Source organism: Oncorhynchus keta, unplaced genomic scaffold (assembly GCF_023373465.1).
Source record: "Oncorhynchus keta strain PuntledgeMale-10-30-2019 unplaced genomic scaffold, Oket_V2 Un_scaffold_5722_pilon_pilon, whole genome shotgun sequence".
NCBI lineage: Eukaryota > Metazoa > Chordata > Actinopteri > Salmoniformes > Salmonidae > Oncorhynchus > Oncorhynchus keta.
Genome location: NW_026290965.1, coordinates 353,106 through 370,087, shown reverse-complemented (window position 1 = coordinate 370,087; position 16,982 = coordinate 353,106). Strand labels below are relative to the sequence as shown.

The 16,982-nt window shown below is 41.5% G+C and overlaps 2 protein-coding genes and 1 non-coding gene across 3 annotated transcripts in view; 2 read left to right on the top strand and 1 right to left on the bottom strand.

Moving 5' to 3' along the window:
- Positions 1 to 5,899, top strand: part of tet2 (tet methylcytosine dioxygenase 2) — a 57,542-nt gene extending 51,643 nt beyond the window's left edge. The window contains exon 10 of the mRNA XM_052517043.1: positions 25 to 5,899. Coding sequence (XP_052373003.1) covers positions 25 to 1,451 — 1,427 coding nt within the window. The 3' untranslated portion in view covers positions 1,452 to 5,899. The remainder of the gene's footprint in view (positions 1 to 24) is intronic.
- A 117-nt stretch (positions 5,900 to 6,016) lies between these two features.
- Positions 6,017 to 13,708, bottom strand: ppa2 (inorganic pyrophosphatase 2). Its single transcript, XM_052517044.1, has 12 exons — positions 13,452 to 13,708; positions 10,903 to 10,967; positions 10,168 to 10,212; positions 9,997 to 10,050; positions 9,295 to 9,414; positions 8,624 to 8,710; positions 7,995 to 8,121; positions 7,361 to 7,488; positions 7,069 to 7,154; positions 6,778 to 6,847; positions 6,598 to 6,637; positions 6,017 to 6,440 (listed from the first exon to the last, which is right to left on the bottom strand). The coding sequence occupies exons 1-12, from the start codon at positions 13,624 to 13,626 to the stop codon at positions 6,412 to 6,414; spliced, it is 1,026 nt and encodes a 341-aa protein (XP_052373004.1). The 5' UTR covers positions 13,627 to 13,708; the 3' UTR covers positions 6,017 to 6,411.
- trnaa-ugc (transfer RNA alanine (anticodon UGC)) lies at positions 7,527 to 7,608 on the top strand. Its single transcript has one exon. It is a non-coding gene; the product is annotated as a tRNA-Ala (tRNA).
- Positions 13,709 to 16,982: the final 3,274 nt, after the last annotated feature.

The window sequence follows — 16,982 nt, the reverse complement described above, 5'->3', positions numbered from 1 at the left end:
GTTTCCATCGCTCTCTTCTCCCAGGTCCAAATCCAGGCGCCATGGGAACGACCCCCCAGCCACCAGGTCAGCCGCCAGGTCACCCCCTCGGCGCCCACCTCCAGCAACTCCAGCACCAGAATGCTCTTCACGCCTTCCCTGGATCCCCCCATCCAGCCAGCCCCTACGCCGGCTTCCCCAACCACCCCGGCCCTTTTCAAAGCACTTCCAAGCCAGGTAGCATGTACCCCCAGCCACCAGCCTCAGCAAGCCCTTACCCCTCCCCTTTGCACATACCCAACTCTTACATGAATGGGTCGAATCCACCGAGCTCTTATCCCAGCCCCATGACTCCAGGTAGTCCCTACCCGGGTTACCAGTGTAACGGAGGTTCGCCCTTAGACAACTACCACCCTTACTACACCTCGAACCCAAAGCACCTGGACATGTACCGGCAACAGAGGCCAGGAGCGCTTTACTCCGACATGCAGCAGCAGTATGGTGCGCACCAACGCTATGGGGTCAACTACCCTCCTCAGTATGGTGAGCCTGGTTTACAGATCAATGGTTACAGCAACTGTAGCAGCATGAGGTCAGGCATCCACCCCATGAGCCCCTACGGTCCCCCCTCGTACGGTCCCAGCGGTGCCCCCGATGCCCAATACCTGGATGCGCTCTCCAGGCCGCCCTCAGCCCACCACCCAGGGCTGGACTATGCAGCAGCAGTAAGCAAAGGCAATCAGTTTGGTGGGTACCCCAATCCCTACCTCTCCCAGAGCCCCAAAATGTTCCCCCCGGGCGGCCCCCAGGACCCTTTCTGTATGCAAGTCAAGACCGAGATGGGTCTCCAAAGCCCGTGCATGACACCCACGCAACCAGGGTTCCCAGGGCTCCCCAACGAACACCTCCACGGGGGTTCCCCCATGATCAAGCAGGAGCCCAGGTCGGGTCCGCCAACGCCCACCACACCCAAGGAGAAGCCTGCCATGTGGTCTGACAACGAGCACAACTTCCTGGATCCGGAGATCGGCGGGGTGGCTGTGGCGCCCAGCCATGGCTCCATCCTCATCGAGTGTGCCAAGCGGGAGATGCATGCCACCACCCCGCTAAAAAACCCCAAACGCAACCACCCCGCTCGCATCTCCCTGGTGTTTTACCAGCACAAGAACATGAACGAGGCGAAGCACGGCCTGGCGCTGTGGGAGGCCAAGATGGCCGAGAAGCAACGGGAGAAGGATGAGGACGCCGAGAGGAACGGGGCCGAGGGCGCCACAGTGACACCCAGCAAGAGCACTAAGAAGGGAGCGAAGAGGGAGCACCCGGAGCTGTCAGAGCAGCAAGGGGAGCCGCCGTACAAGCGCTTCATCCAGACCCTCATGGAGAGGTCCATGTCGTGCACCACAAACACCTACGTCAACACGTCGCCCTACGCTTTTACCAAGGTCACAGGGCCGTACAGCCGCTTCATCTAGACAAGAGATATTCATACTGTTCTGTAGGGTTCACTCACGAGGAATAACACTGAGAATTAAAACTCACGGTGCTATACTGACGGTGCTATCTTTAAAACCTCAAGCTGAAGCACCACTAGCCTCAAAACACAGAGCATCCTCTCTCTCCTGACTGCAAGCAACAGTGTCAGAAGAACACAGCGTGGGGGGAGAAGGAACTTGATCAATTGGAAGTCGTACCACGTTATAGAGTACATCAGGTTTGTCACCTCTTGAAAGTTCGGACCTTACCGATTGGTTGGTTGACCCCCCTCTACTAAGGAAGTATTTATTATCTGGTTACTTTTACAAGATACACACTGTTAACGTTTCTCGGGTGCTTTGCAGGTCCAATACATCAGGACTTCTATATTTACTGGAAACAATGTTTCTTTTTTGGTGGCTTTAATTTTCTAATTAAGCGTTTAAACATTATTTTTTTAATATATATAATCTTGACATACTGTAAAAAACACTGAACTTTGTGGACACACCACAATAACGGTGCTAAAAGTGGAGCGTGTCTTTATTATACAGTTTTGTTCAAATGTCTTCATGTTTGAACCAAATCAGTTTGCATAGATAAACGTGTTTCTCCAGATGATTTGTGTGAAAATGGATGAAACTGAAAATACTGTACAAAATCAACAAAATATCAGCAAAAAAAAAGCACTTTTGATATTGAAGGTAAAATATTTTGATAATACCTTCAGATCAGATCATTGGTGCAAAAACGTCTACAGTTACAACAAAGGAATTATTTTCAAGACATGAAATTGATAGATTTATCACAAAAACTTGATTTAAATTACTGTAGCCTACCTGTATAACAGTAGGAATATCATGCCAATCAAATTTGTACATTTTACTTTCTGGTGCTTTCAGTTTCACAATTGTTATCATGTCCTTTACATTGTAAATGGAGCCATTCTAAAAGGGTGCATTTTCAGACGGTAATGTTTCAACAACAAAAAATGTGATTCTCTCATATTCTCTCAAGGGTTATTTACTTTGTCAGCAACTGTTTCAGAGTTCTTGACCACAGGTTCACAGAAAAAACCTGAATTGTGCATATATTACGTGTTGTCATGCGACTGTTGTGTTTTGTGAACATGTTCCTTACCTTCCTTTGGTGTAGGACATGAAACAGGGTTAGCTCAAATGTCAGTTTCACGGTTTCGAAGGCAGCTGGCTTGCTGTGGTTGATCTTTAAATAATTGTAATCTAGTTGTATGATAAAAGATTAGATTTGTACAGTAAATTAATGACTCTTTTTTTAACGCTTTAGGATTTGAGTGTTGTAAAGAAAAAGTTATATTTCTTTGGGTTTGTACTGATTTTAATGACATATGGTGCTACTCAACCTGCTATGCGAACACATAATGTGAGACTCTAGGGGCGTTGAGAAGGCAAATGAATGATGTACAGTTAAAGTACCTACTTGCCATATACCTCAGAACTAGTTTGGCAATATTACAGGAGCATGACACAAAGGCATTTCTTTCTCCTTCCTTTGTTGTCACTTTCAAAAAAAAGTTAACTACAATAACAGACTTCAGGCCACCACCAAGGCGGAGTTCATTGCTTACTGCTTTCTTCATGCTCGATCTACTAGGAAGAATTACTTGAACTTTAAGCTTTGATATAATAGCAAAATCAGGGATATTTCAACTCATTTCTGTACATTCATCTAGTTTTCCTCTCATTCAGCGATTTGCCTCCATCTTGAATCCCAATGAATTACTTAAGAGTACCAGTCAAAGGTTTGGACACACCTACTCATTCAAGGGTTTTCTTTATTTTTACTATATTACTAAAAACCATCAAGCGCTATGATGAAACTGGCTCTCATGAGGACCGCCGCAGGAAAGGAAGACCCAGAGTTACCTCTGCCGCAGAGAATAATTTCATTAAGAGTTACCGGCCTCAGAAATTGCAGCCTAAAAAAATGCTTCACAGAGTTCAGGTAACAGACACATCTCAACATCAACTGTTCAGAGGAGACTACGTGAATCAGGCCTTCATGGTCAAATTGCTGCAAAGAAACCACTACTAATGGACACTAATAATAATAATAATTAGACACTTGCTTGGCCCACGAAACATGAGCAATGGACATTAGACCAGTGGAAATCTGTCCTTTGGTCTGATGAGTCCAAATTTGAGAGTTTGGGTTCCAACCACCGTGTCTTTTTGAGACGAAGAGTAGGTGAATGGATGATCTCTGCATGTGTGGTTCCCACCATGAAGCATGGAGGAGGAGGTGTGATATGTGGGGGTGCTGGTGACACTGTGAGTTTCTTAGAATTCAAGGCACACTTAACCAGAATGGTTTCCACAGCATTCTGCAGTGATATCCCATCTGGTTTGCGCTTATTGGGACAATAATTTGTTTTTCAACAGGAAAATTACCCAACACACCTCCAGGCTGTGTAAGGGCTATTTGACCAAGAAGGAGAGTGATGGAGTGCTGCATCAGATGACTTGGCCTCAACCCAATTGAGATGGTTCGGGATGAGTTGGACCACAGAGTGAAGGAAAAGCAGCCAACAATGGCTCAGTATATGTGGGAACTCCTTCAAGACTGTTGGAAGCTTCCAGGTGAAGCTGGTTGAGAGAATGCCAAGCGTGTACAAAGCTGTCATCAAGGAAAAGGGTGGATACATTGAAGAATCTAAAATATATATTTTGATTTGTTTTACACGTTTTTGGTTACTACATGATTCCATGTGTTATTTCATAGTTTGTCTTCAGTATTATTCTAGAATGTAGAAAATAGTCAAAAATAAAAGAAAAACCCTTGAATGAGTAGGTGTGTCCAAACTTTTGACTGGTACTGTATATACACACCCTTAAGAAAGTCACTCGCACACCTGAGCTATCTTTGTTGCAAGTGCACGGTAACAGTTGAGATGACAAAAAAGAAGAAACCCGCACACTGCTCTTGCTAGAATCCCCGCTCTTAAGCTTTACGTATCGGCCTCAAGGCTTGTCAGAGCTTTCGTCAGAACCATCTGATGAAGGCCTTGAGGCTGATATGTAAAGCTTAATAAAGAGCAGTGATACTAGCAAGAGCGTTGTGTGGGTTTCTTTCCCCCCCTCATAAATACACACACTTAAAAAACAGAAAACTAAACTTTATCAGCAAAAATATGGCATTGACGACCTGCGCTTTTTTTGTTGTACTTATGCTTTAGCTAGTAGATTGGTGGTATACTTTTGAAGTAAATTTGAACATATAATATGCACTGAATTGATTAAAGGGAAATGATGGCATTGACAAGGTAAAGAGCGATGCCTTCGCTTTTACTGTGAGGCAAGACCAGGGCAGTTATGCTAGATGACGCACATTTGTGTGCCTGTGTATAGTTTAATAGTGAAATGTATTTATAACCACTAAACAATTATATTACGATTATCTCTCTCCATTTGATTTTAATGATATATGATGAGTCAACTGCTTTTTCTGAGTGACAACCCCCCCACTCTAACATTTATACTGTCGTTTTCCCAAAGCACTTCCTTTCTTTTCAGAAAAAAAACAATGTAATAAAATATTACAAAACATTTTATTTAAGATAAGAAAATCAGTAGATTATTGTAAATGTGTTTAAAATAAATTATGCCACATTGTACATACCATGTGTTTGTATTACGAAAATACAATTGTTGATTTTTAATAACAACCTACTATTGTAATATGTTAAAAGGTGTAGGTTTCTTGTAATTTTGTCAAATGTACCCACGGCCCATGTTTCTATCAGCAATCTTCTTTCAAATCTATCGTTTAGTCTTTTCCAGGTTCACAGGACATTCAGTTAGATAATGTTCCTTGGTTTTGTAGATTGCCGCACTCACTGTCAAAAAACAGCAATGTTTACAGCTCTACGGTTCCTGTTAGCTAAAGTCACTTAATAGTTTTTTGTAAAGGATTGCAGTTTCTGTGAAAAAAAATGGAACATTTTAATGTTGAATTTCAGTGTACAGGACCCAGCGACAGTAGCAGGTTGTGGTTGTGAAAAGGAGTGTCTGAGACATAGCGGGTGACGAGCATAGCCATACTTGAAAAGCTTCAGAGTGTTGGAGTGTGATTCAACATTACTTGAATGACTTTGAGCTTGACTAACGCATGAGAGTGCACAGCTCTTATGTTAAGCTAGCAGTTTAATGTACACGTGTTGGTATTTTTGCTGTTTGAGACACTAAAAAGTTTTTAAAACGTTTTGTTATTTTCTGCCTCCGTCTTTTTTTGTTCCTGCTTCCCTTGTTCCCCTTTAAGGTTGGTATGCTAAACATGGAATTAAGAATGTTATAATGCTGTAAGTATTGTAATGTACTGAATGCAGTTTATTTGAAAGCTGTTTATGATATCATTCCTGATATTGCTGAGATGTGGGTGTTTTTAATAAAATTTATATTTATTTAAAGCACGTTTTAAGTTCCACATCTAGTTGTCATTTGAATTTGAGTGGTTCAAATATTTATTTTGGTCTGCATGTTTGTGAGTGGAAATGTTGTTGATGTCAATCGAAGGCACACCATGCGTCTCACACCTGGATGCTTTTATTTATCAAAAGAAGGTGGATCGAACCATTGGATACCTTACAAAGAAAACTGTGCAAATGTAGTTTTCGATTTGAGAAATTATGAATATCAAAGAATGTTTTCTAATTTCAATAGCATACAACCCATTACTGAAATGCACTTTGGCACTTTTAAATAAAATACAATAGGCCTGTCTGTCTGTACGAGAACATCAGTCTCAAACATAATGCAATAAAACATGATATAATCATTTACAAATTTAGATGGGAATAACCAAATCAGCTGAATACTAAAACATTTGCAGTAACAATAGAAAAAAATACAGTACTTGAAGTGCTTCATCTGAACATTGGACAAAAGTTCTCAGCTTTTTACGTCGCAGGACTTCAGTCCAGAATCACTTGGAAAGGAAATGCCACTTGTCCACTGTAACAGACAATAGTGGATATCAATGTGATATTAAAAAAGGGAACGTAATATATACACATATAATATGAATATATGTATTTCTTATTTCTTATCAATTCAATCATGTGGCTAAAATGGGTCTCATTGTCAAGCAAGTCAGTCACTTGATACATACCTTCTGGAGGTACAGGAAGTGCCTCGCCACCAGCAGGAGCCTAAGGAGGAAGCACAGGATATGATGTCACAAGACTATCAGATCCAAACGCGATACTAAGAATGCTCCTGACGACATTGCTTGAAAACACAAAGCTTAGTTATAGTTACAGCACACACAGAGCTGAACTGATATTCTCACCGATTTGACCACATTGCAGGCGTCCTCCCCAGTGAATTTGAAAGGGCTCTCGCAGACAGAGACATTTTTACTGTTGTTAAAGAAGAAACGTAGGTCATTATCAAGCAACACAGAAAAATCAAGAACATATCATGCAGGCTTATTGTAATTCCATAAGGGAGGCTGGAGGGCTATTAGCTGACCGACCACATGAGCAGTGTATTATGTGTAACGTAGGATGAAACACACACACCCCACCCCTACTGGGCTAACACACCCTGCTGGGATAACACACACACAGACGCTCCTCACCAATCTATCTCGCCACCATTAGTCTGCTTCTGCACCAGTGCCCTCCAGTGCTCGTGAGTGGACTTAATGACCTCCATAGCAAAGTCCTAAAGAGGAGGAGGAATGGAGAGACAAAGAGAGAGAAACTAATCATTTGCTATCCCTGGGGAAGGGAATGCACCATCAGAGTCCCTCCTATTAAAGTAACTACCATGGCACTGGACTAGAACACTTTCAGGAAAATAGTACGATATATACCAGCTATTATACTTTAATATATAGTATGTGGCCCTAATGGAGAAACTCTATGTACCTTGTCTTTGAACTGTCCATTGAACGCAAACTGGTTTTCGGGCTTGCCGTCTGGCACCTTGTATTTTTTAAACCAGTCGACCGTGGCCTCCAAATGACCCGATCTGCTCTTACGGACATCCTCGATACCTGAGGAGAATACAAGCGAGCACACTGTGATTCTAAATACTGGTCCTGTGTGGCTCAGTCGGTAGAGCATGGTGCTTGCAACGCCAGGATTGTGGGTTCGATTCCCACGGGAGACCAGTATAGGACATGTGTGCACTCACTACCGTAAGTCACTCTGGATAACAGCAACTGCTAAATTACAAAAAATTTAAATACTGAGATCAAACACACTAGGTTAATGGATACTGTGCTGCGGATAATTTGTCTAAGGCTGGGTTTACACGGGCAGGCCAATTCTGATCATTTTCCCACTAATTGGTATTTTGACCAGTCAGATCCAATCTTTAGACATCAGATCATGTTCAAATCTGATTGGTCAAAAGACCAGCAGATACCTTTTTGTTTTAGCACTAATTGGATTGAATTGGGTTGCCTGTGTAAACGGAGCCTAATATGTGTTTGACGTGTTTAAAATGTCTATACAGCAGTGATGTTCTGAAGTACTGTAACAAGTTCCTAAGACTGACTGTTAAGGCTGGGGGCCTCTGGGTCATCAGCGTTGATGGCTATTAGCTTCCAGTCCGTCTCTCCCTCGTCGATCATGGCCAGAACCCCCAGCACTTTCACCTGGATCACCTGACCTGGGGAACACACCTGCAGGACACCGGTAAGACAGACACAACTCCTCAGGTAAAAGTACAATATACATGACATGTTATACATTAACATGTATTACATTATACGTTCCATGAGTTACTTTATATACATATTATAATCTGGGTGGTTTAAGCTCTGAATACTGATTGGCTGACAGCCGTGGTATATCAGACTGTATACCATGGGTATGACAAAACATGTATTTTTACTGCTCTTATTACATTGGTAACCAGTTTATAATAGCAATAAGGCACCTCTGGGGTTTGTTGTATACGGCCAATATATCACGGCTAAGGGTTGTATACAGGCACTCTGCATTGCGTCGTGCTGAGGACCGCCCTTAGCCATGGTATATTGGCCATATACCACGGCTCCTCGGGCCTTATTGCTTAATTTTAATATGTCTAAATGAACTATTAACTGACTTAATTAACTTTCATACATACAAGTAATGTTATTATTCTTGGATATGATTTAGCCAAAGTCTAGACCGTCTTACCAGCGTGCCGATTTCACAGACGTCTATGGGGTCGTTGTCACCGCAGCACTTGGTGTCCTTGTCCGTGTGGTTCGGGTCTTCCCATGTCTGTTTCAACACGAGAAGAGACAGCACTAACACCGTTATCCCTGTAAACACTGTTTGTATACCGTCATTTCGAACATCGTGAGATGAACTGTCAAATTTGTTGAGCCGCCCACAGTGCATCATTCCCAGCCAGTGGGCACAGTGCATCATTCTCAGCCAGTGGGGAGAGCAGCAGACAATAATAATAAGTAATGGGAAAATCAATGATGTCCGCGGGGCAGGCTGCTTAATGCACTCGTATATGAAAACGCTCAGGGCCACACGCTGTGGATTTCACCAACAAGACCCATTTTATGAATCGTGAAGTGTTTTCCATGTATCCGCCTGTATTAGTCATTCACTTTGGCCAAATCAATACTGCCGGAGGATGAAAGAAGAAATGCATTACTGGCAGTCGAGTTTCCACTGAGACGTTCTAGTGTTTTCCGCTGAAGGACTAGCGAATAGGGTTAACAATTGGATAGATGTCCATTTAGAATCTCTCCAGTTGTGGATTTTGTTCCAACTCTGGAAGAAAACAGAGGGATGGTGAAATACGTAAAACGACAGAAGGATGATCAACTCAGAGGTGACAGAGGTCTCACCTGTGGGAGCGCCCCGTAGTTCCAGATGTAACCTTTATGAGGAAACACGTTGGCCACGTATCGGAGTTTGCCCTTCTTCATATCCTGCTTGATTGGGTTCAGTGGTTCCTTGGTTGCAATCTAAAAGAAAGATGCATAATTAACACACGATGACAGTCTAAACTTGGGTCAGCAGTTTACCATCTTGAGACAGTGACATCAGAAGGGCGTACATTTTAAAATCCTCATAAAATAAATAGTACCCACAAACCCAGTTTGCACTTTCATTCTCCTCTACTATTCCATCAGCTGCCACTGCTGGAGACTGTGAGATGACCTTTCCATCAACTTTCAAAGTTCACACAACTCCAGCTCTCTCTCACTCTGCCTGAAGTGCTTAAATATCATTAACAAGTTGCCTGGTGCAAGGACATCATTATAAATTAAGGGAAGATGATATTTATAGGACCTTTCTTTTTAAGACAGATGCATTATTAATCTATTGTCTGGCTGTTTCTAGTCAAAGACCAGTGTGCTAGCACGTCAGAAAGCTCTCCAACGATGTTTGGATCAGTCAATGAGGGACAACAAACCTCGACGGACAAAAGTCGACCGCCTTTCTTTATGTCGGTGGTTGTCTCAGATCCTCATGTATATGGACACACCATAGTATTAGATTAATACTTAAAGTAACATTGACAGGCTCCCAAAACAATTACTTGCCTCCATTTTGGCATTGGACCATCGAGGCACCTCCACAACCATGTTATACAGAACCTGTAAAACAAAATATGAACTATATCAAAGATAATATAATCAAGGCGTTCAGCATTCATTAAAGAGATTCAATTGTTTTGCTTTGTTTGTAGTAGAGATGTCAGCATGAGCAAATACCTCATTGTCATTCTTCTTCAGTTTTTTAGATGGCACATCATTTTCCTTCAGTAAGACACAAATGACATTAATAATAAAGACATATTTGGTAGATCTACACAATATCTGACACCACGTATGAGGTTCCAGACACTAATAGTAGACTGTCTGACAGGAAAAATACCCAGCAAGTGAGGTGCTACAAAATGGCTAGACATTTGCAGGTCACCTTACTATTGACAAACCCGCTGAGAAGTATGCGTAACCTTTACATATTCAATAAACATATTTCTTTGTCAGATAAAATCATGCTTTTTCAATGATTTTCTGTCTAAGCCAGGGGTGTCAATCTCATTCCAAGGACGGCCGAGTGTCTGCGGGAATTTGTTTTTTCCTTTCAGTTCAGACAACCAGATGAGGGGAGTTCCTTACTAAATCAGTGACCTTAATTCATCAATCAAGTACAAGGGTGGAGCAAAAACCCGCTGACACTCAGCCTTCCTTGGAATGAGTATGACACGTGTTCTTAGCACTTGAACGCACCAAAAAAAATCAATGACAATGTATGTGGTTTCTGTTTGAAAATGCCTGCCTAAAAGGTTCCATACTCACACCCATTATAATTTCCACATGCAAAAAGGAAATATGGAAACATTGACTCGTTCCTTGCATCACATAGACCGGTTTCATAAAAGCTACAACCAAGTAAGAATAGAGCCAGATTGAACTAAATGTGTAGCACCATCGAGAGCATACCTGATCTCCATCGGCGATAAGTGGAATATCATGAAAGGGAGAGATGTATTTCCCGTCAGAGGTTTCTAGAAGAAAACACATGCAAAGTAAATTGACTGACGTACTGTAATCATTCTCAAACCTTTCTGGAACTGTTGGTATACCGCAAGTGCTGGATGCAACATCTATAGTGTTACTAGGTGCCAGTGGCATTTAAGATGGAGGATTTTTATTTAATAACAAATTCTCATTTACAATGATGGCCAAACCCTAACGACGCTGGGCCAATTGTGCACAGCTCTATGGGACTACCTATCAGGGCCGGATGTGATACAGCCTGGAATCGAACCAGGGTATGTAGTGATGCCTCTTACACTGAGATGCAGTACCTTAGACCGCAGCGCCACTCAGGAGCCTGACATTTTTTGAGGATTCTTTTTATTTTTTAATGAACATGGCATTTTCTATTACAGCATATTGGATGACTGTCATTCATATTCCATTCACCCAGCTCAATGTAACATCAATAAGTTAGACTATACATGACTCAAACGTTCCCTGTGACCATCATGAGGCTGCTACAACCTAGCCAATGAATACAAGTTTACAACGTAGATCATTGAGTAATCAAGGTGACAGACAGTGACACATTCAATCCCGCCTTGCACACAATTGCCTGCATCTAGCTGATCTAGGGAATAATCATTAGTCCAACAGTCACAAATGTGAATTTCTATTGGACAAATTCAGTTTTTTTTTATTCCCGTTCCGTTTGCTTCTGTTTAAGAAATTATTCAACAGAATCGGCATAATGAATACACCCGATCACACAGAAACAGTTCACTTTCATAGCGCTCACATAAAAACAGCATATATATATATATATATATATAAATAAATAATTCCTTCTTGTAGCTATCTCCTCCTCCTCTCATCTTTTCCCTTCACTTATGGACTTCGGTGCACAACACATCAGCTGTCTGTGACCAGGCCAAAAAAATATTTCCAAGCTAAACCTTCATATCATGACCACTACACACAGCCTACATCCTTGTCATGTCACGTTCAACATAGCAGCTAGAACTAACGTGTTAGTAAACCTGCTAGCTATAATCCTGCAGTACAGTGTACAGTCAGAAAGCAGTTACACTGGAGGATGTACCCAGAGGAGGATGTTAACTAGCTGTCCTCCGGCTACACCATGGCGCTATCCTACAGAGTGCTGCTGAGGCTACTGTAGACCTTTATTGCAGAACTGTTTAAAAAGTCAATTATTTGGTGACATGTGAACATATTTAGTATAGTTTTATCTAGAAATTGATAACTTTAATGTTTCACTATTTTTTTTTTTAATTCACTGAGGACGGTCCTCCCGAGGAGCTTCCACTGGTAGGTACAGAATATGTAAGGCCCCTACACAGAAAAGTGTAGCAATGCAATAGTGTTCCACTTTAACGCTTCAAAAAGGTTTACTCCACCCCTTTTCAACCACATTTTCATTATCTCCGGCACAATACCAGTGTCAACGTGTGAAAACTGAGCTTTCTACATTTTGTAGAAAAAATAAAGTTAGTTCTACCTGATGACATGGTCAAAAGTTCATATTTGCAGTGATGTGAGGAGCAATAAAATATCCTCTATTGGAAAATCACTTTTTTACTTTTAAATCCTACCCTGTGATGTCACAGAGAAGCATTGCTTTATGACTTTTCTTTCTTATCTTAAAGCACAGGTCATAGTAACACACTGTTGCACATGTAGAAACTAGTTTGGTGATGGAGATGTTGAACATGGCAGAATTGCCCTTTAAGTAACATTTTAAACTAATAGGTGTGACCACACGCTCGCTCTCTGTAAATGAGTGCATTTCTTATCAGGAGTTCACACTAAAGACAACATGCCCTACCTCCTGAATGGTTATAATCTGTCAGACGGTGACACTGACCTACCTATATGGACTGAGGTCCACAAAGTAAATTTAAAACGGAATAACCCATCATGTCAATGGGGTCTGTCTTTAAACCTGCCATTGTTAATGTCACACTGGGGCACATTTTAACAACCCATATATACCCATAGAAAGAAAATAGTATTTCAAATGTGAATTCATTATACATCAGTCCTGTACTTGTAATGTGACGCCTACCAGCCAGACCGTATAAAAAGCGAAAACGGATGACTTTGTGGCGACTTGTAACAGATCTCCAATGACAGAACACGTGACAAAGGTTAAAGGGAACAGCAACATTGTAGCCACCAAAAACATGTCCTTTCAAAATGCAAGAGCTCTGTAAATGGAAAGTGTTGCAGCTAATAGTATTTAAATGTAGCGTTAATCAAACATGTTAGACCTATTATTGTGGATGTTTTTCAGTCAGAACACGGCTCACAACTTGAAATGTGTCGAATGCAACCATGCCACGGGGCCATAATTGTAAGTTACCAAACCAGCTGTGAAATATGTATCCTTAGCTAATACCGTACTATCTACCCTAACTAACGGCCACGTTTTAGTCGTCGGTGAAGGAATGAGCTACCATGTCTCGCATGGTGGTAGGCTAATAACTTACTAAAATATATCCTGTAGTCAGAGGAGTTCGGTCGTCCTCGCTCTTCGGTTTGATAATGCATCGTTTTTATCAGATATGAGGTAATTGCTTGTGTGACAAGCTCACTTTTAAAGGCAGTATGCGAACCAAGAAATGCCGATGTGTACCATAGCGAAGAGCGCAGAAGCAAACGCATGATAGTGGCTTCTTTTCATTTAGTTCCTGCTTCCCGTTGAGTATTTCCCCACGTCGATGCTGCGTTGCTCCTGAATGTGTTCCTACCTTATCGTTTACCGCCCCCTATCTTCAGCCAAGGTCATTCCTCAAGGGAAGGGAACATGGAAGACGGAGACCTTTGCCAAAAGAAAATGGCTGACATCCATTAATGGGAGAATGTAGACTGTCTTGTGTTACTGACTGTGGTCGATGTGGCTCTGTCTGTTGATGTGTTGAATCACACTTTTGTTTTGTATTAGTGAATACAGTGCAGCCAAGACAACCCCTGTTTAACATTACATACATGGGCACTAATTGGGCCCAAATAGTCAAGCAATCACTTACTCATCCTCAAGTGATATGACACACTACATGATCTTTGGGAGGTGCTGAACTCTGACCTTGGGGGGGCTTCTTTAGGTCGATGTCAGAGTAGATGGCGAGCTCACTAAGTTGTTCCTGTGTAGCATGAAAACGTTATGCAGGTTGGCCCTGTTCACCACCATCTTGGAAACGGTCACAGACTGATATTAATAAAACATATATGGGCTAGAAAAAAAATAAAAGTACAATAAAAAATACAATTACAGACATGGGGTCTTCATTACGCCGATTCTGTTGCAAAACATTAGTTTTTTCATAGTTAGGCTACTAATTACACATTAAGTGGGTGGTTCGAGCCCTGAATACTGATTCGCTGAAAGCAACAATAGCAATATGGCACTCGGGGGTTTGTGCTATATGGCCAATATACGGCTAAGAGCTGTATCCAGGCACTCTGCATTACGTTGTGCGTAGCAACAGCCCTTAGCTGTGGTATATTGGCCATATACCACACCCCCTCGTGCCTTTGTTTAAATAACACATTCATACCATTTCATTCCACAATGGTAGTTTCTTAGGCTATATTGTAGGCTAATGTCCAGTTTTCCTTAAAGCTGTGACACTGACAACTCAAGACCTTCAAATCCCCAGCAGCCAATCTTCTAGCTGTCTAATCTGCCCACTAGTTTCTGAACCTCCTTCAAGCGATGGGGTTCTCCTTATGGCCACCATAGTAACGGCCCTATCTGGCTTTGTAGCGCTCTAACTTTTGTGTTTCTCATCTCTAGCACATGCTGAATGGTGTAATGGTTCTGGAAGCTAGTAATTAAGCTGGCGAAGCCACAGAGACCAAAGTCCTTATCTGCTGTTTTTGTGCCCAGCGAGCTTTCTTCGATAAACAAACACCCACACCAGCCATTTCATTATTTCTCCCTCCCCTCAGTCTTCTTTTATTGTCATATTGCCTCGCAGGTTGTTCAAACAAAAGATGCACACATCAGTGCTATAAACACCAGCGGGCGGTAGGCTAAGCTGCACCCGTCCTTGGTTTGAAATCTCCAAGTGTATCCATGTTCATAAATAGACTATTGATGTACAAAAAACACAATCACACACATACATACACAGATATGGACATTTTTTTGCAGGTTTTAAAGCTTATTTCCTGCAGTTCTACACATTGTCATGAGGTACAGAGAACATTTTGCAGTATTAAAGCAAATTTTCTTTAATTTTAGATTAAAGCTGTAACCTAACAATATGTGATAAAAGTCAAGGGTTCTGAATACTTTCCGAAGGCACTGTATGTGTGAAGTGCAGAGATGACATAGTCATTCAAAAATCACACTATTATTGCACACAGTCCATGCAACTTATGTGACTTGTTCAGCACATTTTTACTCCTGAACATATTTAGGCTTGCCATAACCAAGGGGTTGAATAGTTATTGACTCAAGACATTTCAGCTTTTCATTTGCAATTCATTTGTAAAAGTTTCTACAAACACAATTCCACTTTTACATTATGGGGTATTGTGGGTAGGCCAGTGATAAAAACATCTACATTAATCCATTTTAAATTCAGGCATAACTACATTTGGAAAAAATCAAGGAGTGTGGATACTTTCTGAAGGCGCTGTGCTTTAATCACGACAAACATAGAAGAATTGATTGACTTTGACCCGTATGTTGGCCTTCAGTAATCTGTTGGAGGGAGTCACTTGAGACATAGATGCGTTAAAGAGGTAATTGGAACGCAGACCGTGGGGGATAGAAGGACCCCGTATTGGCGCACATTCAACAAATGTGATTTAACAAAGTGGATATTTGTCCAATGACTCATGATTGATGTATTTTAACAGGCCCACAATGTAGCTGTATACCACAAACGTCTAGCAACCCAAAGGTTGTGTGTTTGAACCTCATCATGGACAACTTTAACATTTTAGCTAATTAGCAACTTTGCAACTACTTACTATTTTTTAGCTACTTTGCAATGACTTAGCATGTTAGTTAACCCTTCCCATAACCCTGACCCTTTTAGCTAACCCTCAACCTTAACTCCTAATCCCTAGAGCTAGCTATTGTTAGGGCTAGCCACCTAGCTAACGTTAGCCACAACAAATTAGAATGTATAACATATACTTAAAAAAAACCCACAAATATTGAACCTTTACCTTTAACTAGGCAAGTTAGTTAAGAACACATTCTTATTCACAATGACCGCCTAACCCGGCCAAACCCTAACAGCACTGGGCCAATTGTGCGCCGCCCTATGGAACTCCCAATCACGTCCGGTAGTGATATAGCCTGGAATCAAACCAGGGTCTGTAGTGACACCCCTAGCACTGAGATGCAGTACCTTAGACCACTGTGCCATTCGGGAGGCCATAAGTTTTGCAAATTCGTAACATATTGTACGTTTTGCAAATTCGTAACATATTGTGCAACTTACAATTAAGCAATAAGGCACAAGGAGGTGTGGTATACGGCCAATATACTATGGCTAAGGGCTGTTCTTAGGCACGACGCAAACCTCTGAGGTGCCTTATTGCTATTATAAATGGGTTACCATGGTAATTAGAGCAGTAAAAATAAATGTTTTGTCATACCCGTGGTATACAATCTGATATACCACGGCTGTCAGCCAATCAGCTTTCAGTGCTCGAACCACCCAGTTTATAATTCGTAACATACCATACGAAACGTAACATATCATACTAAATGGAGTATCTCGGATTAACGTACAGAATAGTACAAAATACTCTGAGACCATGTTCAACGTTTAGAAGTAGTCCCTTTTCAGGTTTAGAAGAATTGACTGCTAAATGCTAACTACTGCTCACATAAGCTGGTAGCATAGCTAGCATAGAGAAATCGGTGGTAGTACTAAGTCATTTTTAACTGTAATGCAGTTCATTGGTGACGATGACATGAATATGTATTGGGGTTGACATCCATACAAGTATTATACTCTGATTTATACCTCAATATAGTGTGAAATACACATGTA